Genomic DNA, 18,710 nt, shown 5'->3' on the forward strand with positions numbered 1-18,710 from the left:
GAAAAAGTGACCCTCCGAGTTGGACTAGGCGCCCCACGATGGGTTCGCCATTCAGTGGAACTCCATTTTGAGCCCCAGCTTTGGCGCCATTGCCGGCTGCTGCGCCTCCATTGTTCATAACTCCCCCTTTGGCCAGCGCCTCGGCACTGCCTGAAGACACACCGCCCTCCACCACAACAGCCAGGGCCTGAAAGATCACCCACAGTATGCAGAACATGTTTTGCCTCAGCGACAGCAGACAGTCGACAGGTGAGCAGGTACGCCTGTCTTTGCTTATATAGAAAACGACTGATTCTGTGATCACCGAGAAAGGTCCAATCAGAGTCCAGCTCTTTATCTCCAAACAGCAGTCCGCTATAATCATCATGACCAAGCTGGTGGCTATTTTTGCTTTGTTGCCTTCCAGAGAACCATTATTGAGGATTAAGTGGCAAACCAAAACCAGGCATCAGTGACTTGCATTCTCACACCCATTGTTGTAAAGAACTTGTATTTATATCATACAGTGACAGAGAAATAGGCTATTAAATTCAGAGTGGTATAACAGCATAAAATGATCTTACTGTAGATCCACAGGAATTAACCTGTCTGATAAAATTCCTTTATTTGTCGACTCAAAAGAAACAGACAACATCACTGACACTGAAATATCTTGTGAATACTGCGTGTTTGTTCTCCATGAGGCTTGAGTCAGAGCCATGACAGCACAGAAAATCAAAAAACATTTACAGCATTTGCTACCGAAATAAGTAACACAGCAATTGATTGACATTTATTAGTAAAACATGAAGTTGTGCAGTCGTCTACAAAAACTTTATTCTCTCAAAAGTTCCGCGGTACATGAATATAGCATACAAATCACAGATTACTGTATAATGCCTTTTATCTCAACCAAACTTTTGTAAACGTCCTTCCTGTTTTCAGCACATCGGAAAACAGATTCTGGGTAAATGTGGCTAAAATGAAAATATATATTCTAATGAATAATTCTAACACATTATTCTAAATCACAGAAAAACATTTTTTTATAATCCATGTAGAGAAAAAGTGACGAATGTTACCTACATTTGTTTGAAGCAGGAGTTATATGAGTGCCTTCAGATGGATTTTTCAGATTGGTCTGAAGCAGAATATCAGGAGCCGAACGGCTCGTGGAGGCCAATCTGGCTGTGTAATAAAGCAGCTTCCACAACCACTGGTTGGAGATACTCTTGGAAACAAAGCTCAGAAGAGTAGATTGGCATCCATATCCTCTGTGGAGATAAAAAGTTAAGTAGTTTTGGCATACAGACAATCATGAAGAAGAGGTTACATATTACAGGAGTAGAATTTTGCAATTTTTCAGCTTCATTAATGTGATAATAAATAACCAAAACTTGGATTTGCACCTAAATAATTAACTTGCTGCTTTTGAAATCATCATATAGTTTATTTTATAACAATAGGCTATGAAGGTAGTTTTGTAACTCAGTTGAAAAACACTCTTTCGGTCATTGTTTCAGTGACAGACAGAAAGTTGCACTCACCATTCTTGATACCAAAACAGGAGGTCCATTCTTTGAAGGACACCTGTTTGTCTTTATCGGCATCACATTCTTGGAAAAAGCGTGAAGTGCAGTGCTCCATCGGCACTAGAGGGACCCTGAGGGGGGCCAGCTCTGAGTGGGACAAGAACCTGCATGAAGTGAACAGAAAATTAACTTTCACTAAAGCATGTCATGATTGAGAGATTGAGAGAACAGTTACCAAATTGGGTTAATGAAGCCTTTCTTTGGCTTCACTCTGTTTTTGTAGACTAAAAAAGGCTCCAGCTTGAACCCGAGTCTGGACATAATATGTATAGAAGAGATGTAGCAATAGGTGGATTTAGTTTCAACATACACTGACTTCATATACGAATATCCTGTGAAACGCAGTAAACACCCTATAGACATATTTGATCCAAATGAGCATCTATATTCATCCAACTATTGCCTATCGTCCCTTTATTTGACTTAGATTTTAGGAGTCAGAATTTGATCCCAGCCAGCAGTCCGTCACAAAACGATTAAAAAGTTAGAAGTGTAATGTACCTGTCAGAAGGGTGCTGGTCCAGCTGAGCAAACTGCCAGTGTACAGGGTATATGTACATGTTATAGTTCTTCTCAAAGTCCTGTGCGAGCAGCTCAACAGAATGATCACCAGCATGGAGGCGCCGTTCACTCTCGAAGATTTTCTTCACCTGAAAAACACAGAAAACCACAGTTTAGCATCTTTACTGAAGAAAAATGCTAGCGTACATCTTACAGCTTGGCTTAACTTGTAGTAAACAGTAGTTTATAGATTTATCAAAGGTAGTATTTTTCTGACATCTCATGGGAAATCCTGTTTTTTAAGGAATGGTCGCATAAAATTTGCATTCTCTTTTTGGCTGTAGCGGAGCCAGAGTGAGGGCAAAGGGGTGGTCGCCCCAGGGCCCACAAGGTCATAGGGCCCTTTTTCATGTGATGTGTTCACATTTACTCGTAAATAAATTATTATAATAAAATGTGCGATGTGTGCTAGAAGGTATACGCATATGAGTGTGGGCTACAATTTGCCAATTCTTACATTACGACTGTCCATGAATGTATCAGAGCTGTAAGCCAGCGCTGATTGGCTGTGCAGCATGAACAAGTTCTTTCTTTTGCACTTGATCTGAACTCTTTGGAGGGAAGCTAAACAGTATGCTAAACACTATGCTAGCCGCTAGCGGTACTACCCAAAACCTAACATCGGAGCCATTGGTGAGTCAGTGAAACCTTCAAAAATATTATCTTTATCAGAATGCTGTGGTCTTAAACACCTGCCTATTTGAATGTGCTTTGTGTTGCTCTCAACTATAAGAGACCGCAGAGTCTATTTTTTTTTTCTAATATACGTGAATTCCAAAAGATATAGATAGCTGTGTCTATATCTATCTGAATAGGTTGTGTAATTTTTGACCAGCTGTGTTCATTTTATATTTAAGCTGTATCAAAGATGGTACAGATCTAACCCGTGAGTTTTTATCTGAGTTTTCAGCACCATGGACAGCGGACGCTCTGAGATTGACAGCTGCCAGGCTGTATTTGTGTGCGTGTGTGTGTGCGTGCCTATGTGTATTTGTTGTTTAGAACAAGTTTGTGAACTGGTTTGTGACTTTGTTCTGCTTTCTGAGGCATATAGGTTTGCTTGGCTCAATAAAAGTGAGCATTAGTGTGTTGTTTGATGGTAGCATGAGGTATTGTTTGAATGGTAAAATTACGATCATAATGGCCAGTCGAGAATGCTCTGCCCCCTCTGTACTGAGACCCACGCTCCGCCTCTGCTTTTTGGGATTATATTTCTTTAAGAAAAACAGTAAGTCCAAAGTCATATAGGGATTGTTTTAAATGCAGTTTCTATCTGTGGGATAGAAAACATTTAGTGACGCTTCTTACTCTGAAATGCTGTTTCGGAGTGAGGAATCCGGGAGTCACCACGTCATGTTCATACAGCTGCAGCAGCACATTTTTCAGCCAGTCCCTCATTCGTAGTGGAAACTGGACCAGCTCAGAGTCCTCACATGAAGGGATCACTGAAAGACAGGAGAAGATGTTGTTGTTGGTTGTATGTTTTGTTGCTTAAACCATTCAGTTGCTATGATATTTGTGTTATTTGAACTGACCTTTGCATGAGCCAGTGTAGTCCAGGTGAAGTCTGTGTCCTTTCTTAGTCCCCTCCAGGTTACATTTAGTAGCAAAGAGCTCACAGGATGTGTCATATGTTTTATTGTCTGTTCCACAAACCTTTAGAAAAAAATAAAAATGTTACAATACTGGTGTAGTCAGAAGCCAAACTTCATAGTTTTTCATCAGCAGATGTTGAGGACTTACATGATCAAACTCATTGACACTGGGAGGGCACTCTGACGGTTGCTGACACACACAGCCTGGCTTATTGTCCTCGTCAAGTTTGCATGTTTTCCCACGCTTGCACCGAAAGTTGTCACATGGATCTTGAAAAAAAGAAAAACACAGCAAAGTTATCCACCTTTTTAAAAAAAAACTGTGATATTAATGATAAAATGCTGTGATTTAGTTTCATCCGACTTTAAACCAACAAGCTGTAACCACATTACTCCATCCTCTACATTCCTCTGTCATTAGAGTTGGCACAGTGATTAAATTCAACTTGATCTCACTTATTCTCTCCTTAAGCCTGCGGGGCCTGTGTTTTGGTAGTGACCGTGAAGCCCAGGGTCACTAGTCATGCGGAAGTTTGAGCAAAATGATCCCGTCAGCAGATTCCCCTGTAAGACTGTTGGGATAGTGCATCATACCGTATGTGGTATAAAGTCTGCTGCGGCTGCTGACCAGACACTAAAAGGCCTTCTGTCACCTAAACCCTGCAGACAGTTCTAGAAATATGTTTCACGTAAAAAACATTTTGATAGTAGAATAATTCCCAAGCTTATTTTCAGAAGATTGATCTTCATTTGTATAGATTTTTCAAATAAATGAGGATTTTGGCTCCAGTCTTTCTTTGACCTATAAGCACAGAATGAAAAAAGTATTGAGGATAAAAACTGACACTGATTCTCAGATTTCAGCTAACTAATGTGAACATCACAGCAGTGTTTTTCTGAATACCAATGCCTTGATTTCAAGCTCGACGCTTCTTTGACTCTGCAAGATTTGACATTTTCTTCAGTGCATTTTGACTCCTGGTTCTTCTTTGCCAAGAGCTACCTGTCTTTGTTTGCTTCCTTTATTATATCTAGAATAAACATCTCCATTGTATTCTGAGGTTCCGATAAAATAGTTTATTCAGAGGACGCTGATGAGGACGTTTCAAATGATAAGTGAACAGAAATAAACACCAACCAGCGGGGGCTTCAGAGAGATGTGCTCCTCCACCAAGAGAAGGCCTGGACCGGGGGAACAGTTCCACTGTCGCTCTAATCTGCACTGGGTTCACACCTACCAAAGGACCCTAGAAAACACATAATCAACGAGGAATGGGGAGGAGAAAAAACACAGAGATTAGATAATTGCTCATGATAGCAAAACTGAATCCCAGACAAAATAACCACATGTTACTTCTCTGCCACTTGGGGGCAGTTAGAAATGGTTTGTATTACAACTTTTTGTTCATTTTCATCGCGTGCTGGTCTTATTTTTGCATTTCTTCACATTTTTGTCTTCTCACAAGACATTTTTGTCTTATATTGCACTTGTACTGTTGAACTTTACAGACTCTGGTATTTTTAATGATGCTGGTTTACAGATTTTTTTTTATTATCATTATTTTTACCATGAACTGCATTTGCTTCACACTGAAAAGTTACTTTATGTTAATAACTGATCATTAGCAGCTGTGAAACAAAAACCCTGACGTAAGTGTGAGTTCATCACTAAAAGAAAAACATTTCACGGCTTCATCATGATCATGTGATCCGTAGCATTTACCCATTTTCCAGCCCTCCTCCTCTTTGCCTTGTGGACGGTGTTGTCGGTGCTGCTCCCATCAGACTGTGGGGCATCCTGTTGGCTCTGGATGACTCCTTGCTGTGCTTCATCTCTTTGTACCGAGTGCTTCCTCGCCCTCTGGTTTTTCTTTTGCTTCTTGCCCTTTCCCTTTGTGTGACTTCCACTCTCATTCTTACTCTTCTCCTCCTCTTTTCCAGATGGCCGGGACTTCGATTCGAGCTCTGCGTTGCTCTTTGGTTCTTGAGGGTCCACATTTGTTTCGGGTTCTTTCTTCTTGACATTTAATTCTGCCTGTTTGTTTGGTTGCTCCTTGTCTTTGTTCTGGTCCACCACTTCCTCGCTGTCGGCCGCCTCTGTCTGTTGCATGTTTTGCTCATGGTCACTGTCCATGTCGGCTGGTTGTTTTTCATTGGATTTCTTCTCTTCGGTCTCTGAAATACCTATTTCTGGAGCAGACTTTAGGGTCTCGGTGTGGGTTTTGTGTAGAGGCTGCAGAATGCCACTATCAGCAGCATAATCAAGATTAACAGGAATCTCTGATTCTGCACTGCCATCCATGTCCTCAAACGGTATCACCTGCTCATCTTTCCCAGCTGGTTCTTCCATCCTTTCCTCACTGGATATCTTCTCCACCTCCTCCTCTATCACATCTTCCACAGCTCTTTCCTCTTCTGCCTCCTCCATCACCTCCTCATCTGTTTCTGAGCTCTCATCCAGCTTTTCTTCTGCCTCAGTCTTCTCATCTTCAGTCACCTCCTTCCCGGCATCCTCTCCTTCACGCCCCTCTTCCTCCTGTTCTCTCTCTGCATCCTCTTCTTCCTCCTCTCCCTGCAGGAGGTCCACCAGTTCCTCCTCACTCAACAGAACCGCTGTGCTTTTCCCTCTTTTTTCTGTCGACTTCCCCTCCTCCTTGTTGGCGTTGTCCTGGGAGCTCAGCTCTTCATCCTCCTGCTCCTGGCTGCTGGCTTCAAATGTGATCACAGTGGGGAGAATCTGGGGCTTGTTGGTCTCTTCTGTGATTAAATCCTGAACCAAGATAGACGAAAAACATTGGCTCCATCATGTACAATCATCCACAGTGTTTCAAGCACTTTAATCTACTTCTTTACCTTTTCCTTGGCTGTTTGTAACGCTTTATGCAATCCATGGTGCTTTCCATGAGGTTTACTTGTTACCTGAACATTATGACAATAGTTATTGAAATTCATCTGCACGAAATAAACCACAATATTTAATTAAACAGACTTTTGATATAAAGATATGTGCACAGATATATATTCTACTCACAGTCAAGGGAAGTGCTGTTGCCAGTAAGCAAAGGAATACTAAGCAGGCCCTCATACCTGTCAAAATAAAATGAATGTTTACAACATCTGGTGAAATTCATTCAAACATGACAGCATTGTAAAGTCCCTGCAAGTTTGCATTTCTGAGAAACGTATTAGGCAAACATGAGAAAGACAAACAATCAGTGCATTATATCTGGACTTCTAACACACACAGACAAAGACATGAACTTGGCACATCTTTCAAAGTTGAAGCAGATGAATGCATCTGTATGCTGCCAGCACATTCATCACGAGCAGGGCTGTGGGACCGGCCTCCACTGTTGTCAAGGCGACAGGCCTCCGAGATGCGCCTCGCTCTCCAAAGTCACATTCAGCGCTAAAGTAAACATCAGAAGCTACCAGACTGGAAAAAGTTGACTAAGTCCACAAACTTTTTGTCTCTGTGAGCGGAAACAAAACAGACATTAGGGAGTCTGTCCAGCGGAATGATGGCTCCATGTTTCAGCGCCATAAACATGAGAAAGATGCAGCCGCGGTCACCGTGCATATAGAAATATAGCAACAAGTGAAAGCAGTAGCAGTAGCAGTAGCATTTTTACAGTTTAAATGTGACATTGTATAGTGAGCACACACAATTTTTTGTTAATACTTATGATAGTTGTAAATGCTGTATGTATTTTATTCAAACTGAAATAAGTACAGCAATAAAGTTGTCCATACTTTGTGTAGTGTAAATTAGTTCTGGAAGGGTTGCAAAACAAAAACAACCTCCACAGACTTTTAGAAAAACATTTAGCAGTAAGAAGTACAATATAGAAGAAAACAAACTGGAAAAACTTTGCGAGACTTTATTTTTCTGACTTCCCATCACTTGTAATGCTCAGCAGTATCTCTTACTACACATGAATGGAATGCATCCTTGCAGCTCCACATTATTTTTGAAGTACTGAAGCAAGTACTCTTTTTATAGTCATAATAACATCTTCTGACAGAAATTTTTGCACCTTTCACCCTGACCGAGTGACTCGTGACCTTGGAAGGACAGCTAGTTGTGTCTTCACTCTTATCTGCTTTTCATTTTAACACTCAGAGTTTTGCACTGTTGCTTCTTTTCCACATAGAAAATAATATTTTACATGTGCTTACCTGCAGATCACAGTATTGACAGAATATTTAAAGTTAATATGTAGTCAACAATAATTACTGCCGTCAGAACTTATAAGTAAACAACAAACACACTTTGGTTCGATTACTGATAAATTGCATGACAAAATAATATAAAAATAATAAAAAATAATAATGATCAATAATCGGTAATAAATATACAATAAACATTTTACCTGAGGCTGGCAGTGGAAACAAAAATGGGATTCCTGCACAAACACCAGTATGTGGCTGCGTTGAACCTGTGAAGACCGCCTTTTGTATTCAAGACAGCACACACATTGTCCACACAAACTGGATGAGAGACTCACGCACACGCACACACACACGCGCACACACACACACACACACACATACACACTCCAGGACTCCATTGGTAACTTTGGGAGGGCTTTTGGGTGACAGGGATATGGAGAGAGAGAAAGGGAGAGAGGAAGGTCCCACATTAAACTTTAATTTAGTCCAAAAATCCACACTGTAAGTCACACATGATAAAAGGTGACCTATTACAATATAAAACTGAGCATCTCATAAATCCATCCTTATTATTATCAATGTTATCTTTATTATCATCATCGCAAAAGAGGAATTTGTGGATTTTTATCATTGTTGTTGCCGTTGATTCTTGTCATCTTAAATTCCTGTGCTAGAGTGAATTTCTGTATCTATTTGTGAAAGTGTCTCTAGTGTCTGGATGAAGCCAATTCAAACCATTGTGAGCATGTTGCCTTGATTTAGAAATCATGCACAGCCTTGACCGCTAGATGTCACTAGATTAACAGATCTTTTCCTTTGAAATCAGTGACAAATATTTGTCATAGAATTCTTTTAATATCCATTGATAAGCTTTTCACAACACAATCAGCATGGGATGTTCACCTTTGGACAGACTATTGATCTTGCTTCACAAGGTAATTTTAATGCAGCAGCTCGGTTAAATTTAATCAATGACAACATTAAAAACAACATGCACGCATAACAAACTGCCTACAGTTGATACAAGCGTGAGCAGTGACCTGCCATTGTTGGCTGAGGTTAGAAGATCGAGACAGGAAAAGAGCAAAAAGAGAGAACACTGCATCATTTTAAACATGTATGTATATATATATATATATATATATATATATATATATATATATATATATATATATATATATATATATATATATATATATATATCAAAAGAGCCAGTTAGAGGTGAAGTTCTTGTCCTTGACTTGAAATCACCCACAGGAATTTATGGAGACCAAGACATAATAGATGGAAGAATCACAAACTGAAGGATAAACTATAACATACAGTGACTTATGATTAAACAGAGAAGAATAAAATTTGAAATATGAAGTACTCAGTGATTTCAGAAGGGTCAACATCCTAAACTCATTGCAATATAAGTGAAAGATGGTTCAGGGTCACCTGAGTGGAATTTGTATGAGGGCGTCTGAGTCCCAAAGTTTACATTTCTACATCAAGGTCCCGGGAAGTTTTCCTCACTGGGAATGGCAGCAAAAGAACACTTTTAAAAATCAAAAGCTATAAATGACAGATGCATAATAGATCTACAGTCATTTTCCATATGAATGCACCGCTGAATAGCAGCTGCTTCTCGTGAATTCGTTGGCATGATGTGGCTTTTTGCACCATCATAGTAGCTGTAATCATTGATGACTGATCTGCAGTAACAGTGTCAGTTCCATCACTAATATCAGTTATATACAGACAACAAGGAGCCGTAATATGGAGTCAAAACTTAAGTAACCTTTGGGTGAAAGCACAGATTTTGTTGACTGTCTGTGTGCAATAACAAGCATCAATCAACTTCTCCACACTCCTCCCCTGTGGCTTTGGAGGATAATTCAGGACTGGTGAACATCCAGTCTAATTACAAGTTCCTTTTGCACAGTCGAAATCCAGCGTGAGGTTAAACAAGGAATTCTGTGATCCTGTTTTCGGGCTTGGCCATATAAGGATATCCAGGAAGCAGTTATGAGCCTTAGGTCGGAAATACATGAGGCTGTTTTTAGGATTTCTACTGTACTTGCCCTATTTCCAAGAACGACCGCATTTTTCAGAAACCTCATGTAACACTGACGGCCAATGGTTGCAAAATAGGGTTTCGCATTGTTTTGTTTTGTTTTTTTACATTAAATTCACTGTGCGCTTAAACATTAATGTGTGTTTGTGACAAACTATGATGTTTGAGCAGGTCTATTCACTTTACTAGGGAGACATTAGTTAACTATTTTTCTTATGTTTTCGTATCAAAGCCAAAGTGTCTAGAAGTCGTCCTCACAGAACCCCAACATGCTCCTCCTAATTTCATTATTAGACCACAATTACATGTCCAAAACATCCATTTCACTGGAAACAAGCAGACCTTGTCTGGCCCTCTCTTCCTCCCTGTGTGGGTGAGTTTGTTTTCTCAGCAGACCACAAACCCTATGTTTTACTACGCTAAGCTATATTTCACTAAAGACTGGAGAGGGGGCGGAGGAAATTCAGTGACTCAATGAATCTGTGTGCATGCATGTGAGTGTTTTTTCTTTTCTTTTTTTTCCCGCTCTTCTGCAGGAACACATATACCTTCATATGTAGAGAGAGAGAGAGAGAGGGAGGGAGAGAGGTCCGGAAGGAAGTGATGTAACCACCTTAATTAAGATTACTTACTTATATATGGGACTCCTGGAGTTTCCTTCTGCATATCCACACATTTTAGTGCTTCAGCCACCAGCGTCTATACGGCTCAGAACAGGCACTGGATTCTCCTCCTTGCTGTTGTACATTAGACAAGAACCAACTAGTCTCCCTCACTAACTCTGAGTCTAACAGGCAGAAAGGTAATTCATCTGCATGATTTCATTTGTCTTGCTGATTTTAAAAGTGTCCCATTAGTTCTTCTTGCATGTGCGATATCTCTGAACCTTTACTGATGCTCCTTCACTTCGTCATATTGAGCATTTGTGTTGATTTATGATCTGAAGGCAGTAAAATCTGAGTATCATTGACATTTTCAAGCAATGTTATCTGATAGTTTTACGATACTATATACTCTATAAATTTAGTTTTGATTTTTTTAATGCAATAAACAGACTATTTTATGCTTTTAAAAACTGACAACAATAATGATGTTTATATTTATTCCTGCTATAGAATGAAGTTGACCATCATAACTTTTTGCCTGATTGGAGCAGTTTTTGCCAATCCGGTAAGTATGTAGAAGAAAAGTGAACCTGAATCTTATGTGCAGGAGTTTCTTTATTTTTGCAATGAATTTTCTTGGAATGATCCTCAACTATTTCATTGATTAATCTCACATGCCCACCTGACAAAATAACAAATGGATAAATTATTTTTTCTACTATTTCTTTGTAATGATGTATATGTTTTTTCTTCATGGCAGATCTTTCACAGTGCTGTTTCAGAATCAAGTGAACAGAACTCGAACTCTGTAAGTCCTCCTCAGCATCCTGTTTTGTGCCTACACTGCACCACACTACAGTCTTTATAGATGACAAAATATATATAAATATATATATATATATATATATATATATATATATATATATACATATATATATATATATATATATACATATATATATATATATATATATATATATATATATATATATATATATATATATATATATATATATATATATATATATATATATATATATGCTGCACATTAATTTTCTTAAAAGCACTGAAGCTGAAGTCCACAGACACAATAGGTGTTTCTTCACACCAAGACAAGTGCTTCATCAGAAACTATTGTTTACTTCAGTTTCTTTGCTCCGTGGAGCAACGGCTTGCCCGAGCAGTGCTTGACATGAACGATGGATTTTAAATGAATGCTCAAATTGTTGCGACTGCAGTTGTAAGGTATAATCAGACACAAGATGGTGTTTGCTCACTTTGTTTTGCTTTTCCAGACAGAAAGTATCTCTGTTTCACAATCGGTGGAAAACGACACCTCAGAGCTTCAGGTAATACACACATTTATTCTAAGTGTAGAGCCTAATGGATTTTCTTCTTAGAAAGAGGAATTTCACTTAATCTGAAACTTTTGTATGTGCGTGTGTTGCAGAGCTCTGAGGAAGTCACCTCAAGTCAAGTGAGTTCATTTATCTGTCAAATAGATGTAAAAAACTCATTACATTAAAAAAAAAAAAAAAAAAAACTGTTCACATGCTGTAACTGTTTCTCTTTTTTTTTTGTACAGAGCTCAGAGTCTGAATCAAATGAAACCTCATCAGAAGACAAGGTGGGCCTATAACCTCAAAGAATTGGATGATTTCACATTTGTTACATTTTGAAACATGTAACAAACATTTTTGTTACATTTCATTTCATGTTAAATGAAAGACACGTCTTTTTGAAACAATAAGCAATCTGTTACTTAGTATACAAACTAGTTACATGTTAGGTTAAATATGGTTTCTGACTGGCACTGCTCACTAAAATGTGATTTCTCCTTAACAGACTTCAGAGGAGAGTGACAGCCAATCAGATGAGAATGACAAGGTAAAATTTGATATTTTGTGAAACCGGTGGCTACATCATTATTTTTTAATCTGTGAAGGGCCTACTATTGATGTATTGTTTTGAATTATTCTGGTATCGCTTTGGTTCACTTGGCCTGCTGACTCTCCACAGCTGGACTCTCAGGATGAGACAAGAGACGACAGCATGGGCAGTGAGGAGAACGTTCGAAAGGTGGGGTGAAATGTTTGATTCGAAGCTGTGTCCTGTTCTAGCAAAGAGAATAACACAAGGTTCTGATTTTCCTCTGCTTTAGAGCTGGGTGCGAGTCTTCGCAAGTGTGGTCAAAGTCCTGCGCAGAGTGGACAACAGCACAGAGGTCACGGGTCAATCGGAAAGCCTGAGCAATGAGCTGAGCGAGCCCACACACACCTCCGGCAGCAGGGGAAACCCCTCGGACAGCAGCGACAGCAGCGATGAAACTGCTGCTCCAGCTGTGGTGGACAGCAGCGAGAGCACCAGCAGTGAAAGTAATGAGAGCAAAGACTCCAGCAACGCCAGCGAAAGCAGGGATGCCAGCAACAGCACAGAGGAGAGTAAAGCCAGCGACAGTGCTGAGCTGGAGCGAGACAACGGCTGTGTGAACGGCACGCAGAGCTGTGAAAGTGAAGAGTATTTCTTCCAGAGTGTTGGAGACGATGCTCATTTCTCTGTGGACAATCTGATGATGCCAGTAGAGGATGAAAGGGAGTTCATTCTGAGATGATCGTCTGCGCTTGGCCAGCATTGATGTCCTCTATAAGCCACAGCACTATTGTTCGTACATTTTTTTTTTTTTTTTTTTGCAGTTCTCAGCTAATATATTTTTGAAAGTGAAATCTATTGTGAAGATATGTCCTCTGTATTTACTTTGTTTTGATAAATAATAAACTTTTTTTTTCTTTTTTACCAAAATGATGTGGCTCACACAATTTCTATAATTACCGCTGTAATTCTGTGTGGAGTTTGCATGTTCTTCCAGTCTTCCTGTGTTTGGTTTTCTCTGGCAGGGGTCTCTTCCCATAAATAAGCACTGCTTAGCGCCTCAGTTTAATTACTGCAGAATGAATTTCCCAAAAGCAAAGTTTTCATATATTACGCTGTTGGAGGGGCATATTGTCCTGAAATCTTTAATATTTTACAGAAAACAGGAAGCGTTCCTAATATGTCCCACACCCTATTGAAAAACACAGGTTATCTGCCCAGAAAGCATGGCCGGTTAGCTCAGTTGGTTAGAGCGTGGTGCTAATAACGCCAAGGTCGCGGGTTCGATCCCCGTACGGGCCATCACAGCTTTTCCTCCGCGCAAGGAAATGTTTGCGTTTATTAAATACATTAAAATGGGCAATCAATACTATATACCGTCTGATCATTGTCAGTCTTTAATTTAAAGCCCTTTAATGCCCTTTTGTTTCTTATTCTTATGAATTACACATAAAATACCACTAGATGGCGACAAAGGTCCCCACTGTGTTATTTAAACTCATCTATGATGTCCACTTCATACTGGTTGATCAGAATGAAAAATGTTATTCAAGCACTCAATGTCTAAAACAACAGTTTACAAAAATTATCCCAGTATCTTCTGGTGTTTTGTGTAAGGAATCTGGTGCTGTTTCATTATTTTCACTTATAAGAAATTAAAACAAACCATTATTCACTTTTTTTATTGAACAAAACAATACTTATTTCTTCGAAAATTTTCATTTTAACATAAAAATTCAAAGACAGTGAATGAAATGATCCAATCTTAGAATGGCTGTCTTGGTATGAAACAGGAAAAGTCCAACATAAAAGATATCTACAAACTGACATCTATCTTCAACGTATCAACAAATCTCAACTGAAAGCGTGACTACATCTTTAAATGTAAACCCTGATATAGTCTAATATGTTATCAAAATCAATTCACAAAACAAATTTGTAGTCAACCGTCAAAAAATGTACTATTATTCAAATATTCAACATTTGAAGCGCTGAATTTTGTTTGAACTCGTGTTCTCATCAAGGAAAATGTGACTTCAAGTGCTCTTTGAGAGCTGGGATCGTGGAAGCCTCTTTGTGGCACTCGTGGCAGCGGAGAGGTAGTTTCAACAGCTCACTGGTGCCTTCTTTAACAGTGACTTTACCGTTCATGTCAAGCATTCGAATGACATCTGTCGGAGGAAAAACAGGGCATGCGATCAGTGCATAGAAAGGCTAAGTTGCTGTAATGACCAAATTATAACAGCCCTCAACCAGTAACGGTTGGGTCCATCTATATGACGATGCTGTTCACCAAAACATATTCAAGATGTGAATGAAAATGGACTTTAAGTGCAGTGTCTCAGTTTTGATTGCGTTAAAAATTTCACACCCAGATTGGAAGAAGGTTGTAGGAATTACAAGGGACAAAATATAACTGGACACATTTGCTCTTACCCTGAGAATCAATGAAATACTCAGTTGTGAAGGAGTTCCAGTGCTTCTTGTTCTTTAAACACGGAGAGTCGAAGTCTTGGCTGATCACATGGAGGTGAACATGGCTGGAAGAGAGCATAACCAGCATCAGATACCCTGTATGTCTGTATCACCTGAAGGTCATATGTTTGTCCTTATCTTCATATTTGAATACTTTTCACATATAATTTTTCAGTATTTAGATGTAGCTATGAGCAATTATCTTCCAAGATAGTAAAATATTTCACATTAAACACTGATAAGATGTCCCTTTTGTACTGTAAATAAAATACGGATTCATAATATTTGCATATCAGGTCATGTTGTGTCTATTCATTCTTTATACATACCTCATACTTGGGATGGCATGGTAACCTGTGCGGAAGCGCAGCGAGCTTTTATCAGGGCACTGCTGAATCATCCGGTCAGCCACTTGATGCATGTGTTTCACTAGATCGCAGTGCTCAGCACGCAGTGCCTTCAGGCTGGGAATCGACTGCCATGGGAGGACAAGCCAGTGGTGGCGTGCTTTGGGATATTTATCCTTAATCACTACTACTTTGTCATCCTTATATACCTAGAAAAATGAAAAGATTATTGATGGAAACTGAAACATTGTCAAATGAACTGCACAATGAAATTCCTAGTACCTTGAAATTTCTAAACGAAACTTTAATATTTGTAATGACGATAGCTACCTGCATCTTGGGGTCTTGCATTGAAGCCTTCAGGCCTTGGCTCCAATGTCCAACATTTTCCTGAAACAAAGATCAGGCGACATGTTTCTTCTACACCATCCATAAAAATTATTCATAAAATACAAAAATAAATAAAATCAACACTTCAAAAACAGGATTATCTTTTCTTTTTTCTCACATTCATTTTTGTGACTTTTTGCGGACTCACTGACACAGGACTGTTTTCTGCGTGTTTGGCTGCTTTCATACTCTGAGTCTCTCTTTGGCTCTCTTTGTCCTCTGACGCTTGCTCTCGTGGTCTCTTGGTTCCACCGTTGTTGCCACTAAAATCCTCTTTGAACTGTACCGTGTATGGGTAAAGCTGATTGACAATGTGGAGTTGCTGTCCAGGCTTGATTTTCACTTCATTGCCTTTACCCACCACCACAGAATCAACTGAGGTCGGGTTTGGACCCAGCTTTAGTACAGAGATGGAAGAAGGGAGGCAGAGTAATTAATAATTAGTAAGAAAACCTGTCAGTCATTCAAATAACAATCCTGTTTAAACCTTCATATAATATTTATATTCGTTTCAAGTTAAAATTCTGTGATTCTGTTAATCTTACCTGTTTAACTTTGACGTAGCCCTTGTTGCATTCTGCTTTCAGTTCCACTGGTTGGGAGAGGAAAGTGTTGATGAAAGTACATCATGAACACCAATTTACAGGTGCTCTCAAATCTCTTATTTCTACATTCAAATCAGCTAAAACATTCCAAAGAGTTTGGATCAGATTTGGAACAATGTTTGCTGTTGCAACAATACTGTAAGTACAGTCTTTACGTGTGCCACGGTGTAAGTATATTAGACGGCCTGGTCACAATCTTCCTGTGAAATGTATTGTGTGTGTTGTTATTGTCTTCTAATGTGGTGTAGGCTAGTGTTTGAATGCATTTGAGAGTGTGTTTGGACAGCCAATGGCTTACTGAAACAACAACATGCATTTATTTCTGCATGTTTCATTGATCATCTTCGCCAAGACGATTTGATGTAAGGTTTTTTGTAGGAAAAAGGGCGTTATATCTGGTCAAAACAAGACTGTTTGAATTTTAGGAGCTTCATTTTCAAAGGAAATCAGAAATATATTGAAATACTGTGATGTTTTTTGATAATGGATGTGATTACTTTTATTTTGCAGGTTGTTTCGTGCAAATTCGAGCTGTGGGAGCCGAGCTGTGTTCCGCGAAGCTGGAAGCTCAACTCGTTATATATTTCTCTATTTCAGCTGATTTTTGACTTAATGGAGACTTATTTTTTTAAATAAGCACAATATAAGCCAAGGCCATGTCTAAAATATATCTATTATGGTATTGGATCAGTTTCTGACCAAAAATAGCATCAGCAATATACTATCTATGAAGTTACAAAGGCTGAACTAATATAGTATCTTGATGTCCAGAATTTCCGGTAGTGTCCGTACCCCTATCCAGTTCCTCATTACTACTATGTATTTGGCTTGAGCTGAATGTTCTATTTTATATACCTGGGTAGCACTATTTGAATGATGATATGTTGTGGATATAGTGCACACAATTAATATTACAATAGTTGCAAATGGGATCTTTTGTTTGCAATTGTAGTGTCCGTACCCCATGTAGTGTCCATACCCTCGCATTTTGTTATTCCACTTAGAAGTTGAAATTCTTGATATTATTGGAACATGTGAGCATGTTGAAAAGGGGTGTATTTATCTACAACTCTCAAGACAACATATTTGCCTAAAAGTACATCTTTTACCCACAGAAAACTAACGCAGAGAATCGAAGCAAGGACTTTGAATTCCAAAATTCCTCTTTTTGAATAACTCGCATAATGCTACGGGAAAATTCTCATTTGGTAAATTTGGTAATGGTAATTGCCAGATAATTTAAACAACAATTTCAGTGACTTTATGTTATTTCACTGCACTTAGAGGTCGACCGATTCATCGGATTGGCCGATTCATCAGCCCGATAGGACATTTTACAAACTTCTGAGTGTCAAGATTTCAGAAATAATGCAGTTGTTGTTGTTCATTTGATACAAATCAGTTAAGAAACATAAATTACAGCAATCCAGCAATGTGCAAATTGTATGTGCAGACATTTATATTAAGTTTGCAGAAAAGATTATTTATTTTCCACATATTTCATCACATTTGCATGTTATAGAGTCTTTTGTGGTCATTTGATGGGCAATAAAGCAGAGTTCTGTTAATATATTTTACTAAATTAAACAAACAACTGAGTTTATTAAGTTGTAGTGATGCTCTTCATCTGTTTTAACTCTTGTTATGCTATCCAAGTCATGCTAATGTAGAGTCCATACCCCATTTTACCTCGACATCTTTAACTGATCACCATTTTACTACCAAATAAGATTACTGGATGAATTTTTTTGCATATGATTGCTCGAAAACTCTAGTGTAGTGAAAATAAAAATTGGCACAGTTTGTTGAGGCTGAATTTTTTAGTCTGCTGTCCACCTGGAGTCAATGTTGATTGTGACCAGGCCGTAAAGAAAGTAGAAAGTTTAAAAGAGAACAATAAAATTCCTAAAAAAAAAAAAGCACTCAGGTATGAAAAACACTCAAACTGCACACAACAGTCAATTATTGCACATTTCGATAATGTTGATGGGAGAATTATGAACTAATATTAAGAATTAGAAAAAAAAAACTACTCTTGCAGAATACTAGATAGATAGATAGATGTGTACTGAACTGTGGAAAACTGAACATTTTCAAAGCTCAAATTTGTAAAATATGTATGAGGTGTACACAGTCATGTGGGAACATGTAAAACATTGAACGTAAAGTTTATTTTAATTTTAGAATCTTTGTCAGGGTCAATAAGCTAAAGTAGCTAAAGAGATAAACCTAAGTTACCTTGCTGCCGAGAGCATTTCTTGTCCTTAATGGTCGTTTCGGGTCCTCGACCCAAGACCACCGTCTGTAAATGAGGCAGCCTGATGGGTCTGTGAGCGCCCTCCTCGCTGATGAGATAGCAGGTGGGCATTTTATCATTTTTAAGAACGGAGTTCTTTCTTCAAAGCTACATTGGAGCTACACGTAGCCCACGCTCGATTTGTTGACCAGTCCTGCCGCGTC

The 18,710-nt window shown here is 38.8% G+C and overlaps 3 protein-coding genes and 1 non-coding gene across 5 annotated transcripts; 2 read left to right on the forward strand and 2 right to left on the reverse strand.

The window, feature by feature from the left end:
* Positions 1 to 1,164: 1,164 nt before the first annotated feature.
* On the reverse strand, positions 1,165 to 8,153 carry LOC115390113 (SPARC-like protein 1). The gene is made up of 11 exons (XM_030093815.1): positions 8,101 to 8,153; positions 6,759 to 6,814; positions 6,581 to 6,646; positions 5,451 to 6,497; positions 4,866 to 4,974; positions 3,876 to 3,997; positions 3,668 to 3,788; positions 3,441 to 3,577; positions 2,073 to 2,221; positions 1,527 to 1,675; positions 1,165 to 1,253 (listed from the first exon to the last, which is right to left on the reverse strand). The coding sequence occupies exons 2-11, from the start codon at positions 6,810 to 6,812 to the stop codon at positions 1,225 to 1,227; spliced, it is 1,983 nt and encodes a 660-aa protein (XP_029949675.1). The 5' UTR covers positions 6,813 to 6,814; positions 8,101 to 8,153; the 3' UTR covers positions 1,165 to 1,224.
* Positions 8,154 to 10,630: 2,477 nt separating this feature from the next.
* On the forward strand, positions 10,631 to 13,258 carry LOC115390620 (dentin sialophosphoprotein-like). The gene is made up of 9 exons (XM_030094539.1): positions 10,631 to 10,761; positions 11,075 to 11,129; positions 11,325 to 11,372; positions 11,860 to 11,913; positions 12,015 to 12,041; positions 12,150 to 12,191; positions 12,410 to 12,451; positions 12,584 to 12,643; positions 12,726 to 13,258. Exons 2-9 carry the CDS (start codon positions 11,076 to 11,078, stop codon positions 13,173 to 13,175), a joined length of 777 nt encoding a protein of 258 aa, XP_029950399.1. The 5' UTR covers positions 10,631 to 10,761; position 11,075; the 3' UTR covers positions 13,176 to 13,258.
* A 403-nt stretch (positions 13,259 to 13,661) lies between these two features.
* Positions 13,662 to 13,735, forward strand: trnai-aau (transfer RNA isoleucine (anticodon AAU)). The gene has a single exon. It is a non-coding gene; the product is annotated as a tRNA-Ile (tRNA).
* Positions 13,736 to 14,099: 364 nt separating this feature from the next.
* LOC115390598 (aprataxin-like) lies at positions 14,100 to 18,697 on the reverse strand. 2 transcript variants are annotated; one of them, XM_030094513.1, is made up of 7 exons: positions 18,489 to 18,697; positions 16,191 to 16,237; positions 15,794 to 16,042; positions 15,586 to 15,645; positions 15,238 to 15,464; positions 14,870 to 14,973; positions 14,100 to 14,604 (listed from the first exon to the last, which is right to left on the reverse strand). In XM_030094513.1, exons 1-7 carry the CDS (start codon positions 18,616 to 18,618, stop codon positions 14,453 to 14,455), a joined length of 969 nt encoding a protein of 322 aa, XP_029950373.1. In that variant the 5' UTR covers positions 18,619 to 18,697; the 3' UTR covers positions 14,100 to 14,452. The 2 variants fall into 2 exon arrangements, with proteins under 2 accessions (XP_029950373.1, XP_029950372.1); XM_030094512.1 differs by having other exon boundaries at positions 15,764 to 16,042.
* Positions 18,698 to 18,710: the final 13 nt, after the last annotated feature.

Source organism: Salarias fasciatus, chromosome 6 (genome assembly GCF_902148845.1).
Source record: "Salarias fasciatus chromosome 6, fSalaFa1.1, whole genome shotgun sequence".
Taxonomy (NCBI): Eukaryota; Metazoa; Chordata; class Actinopteri; order Blenniiformes; family Blenniidae; genus Salarias; species Salarias fasciatus.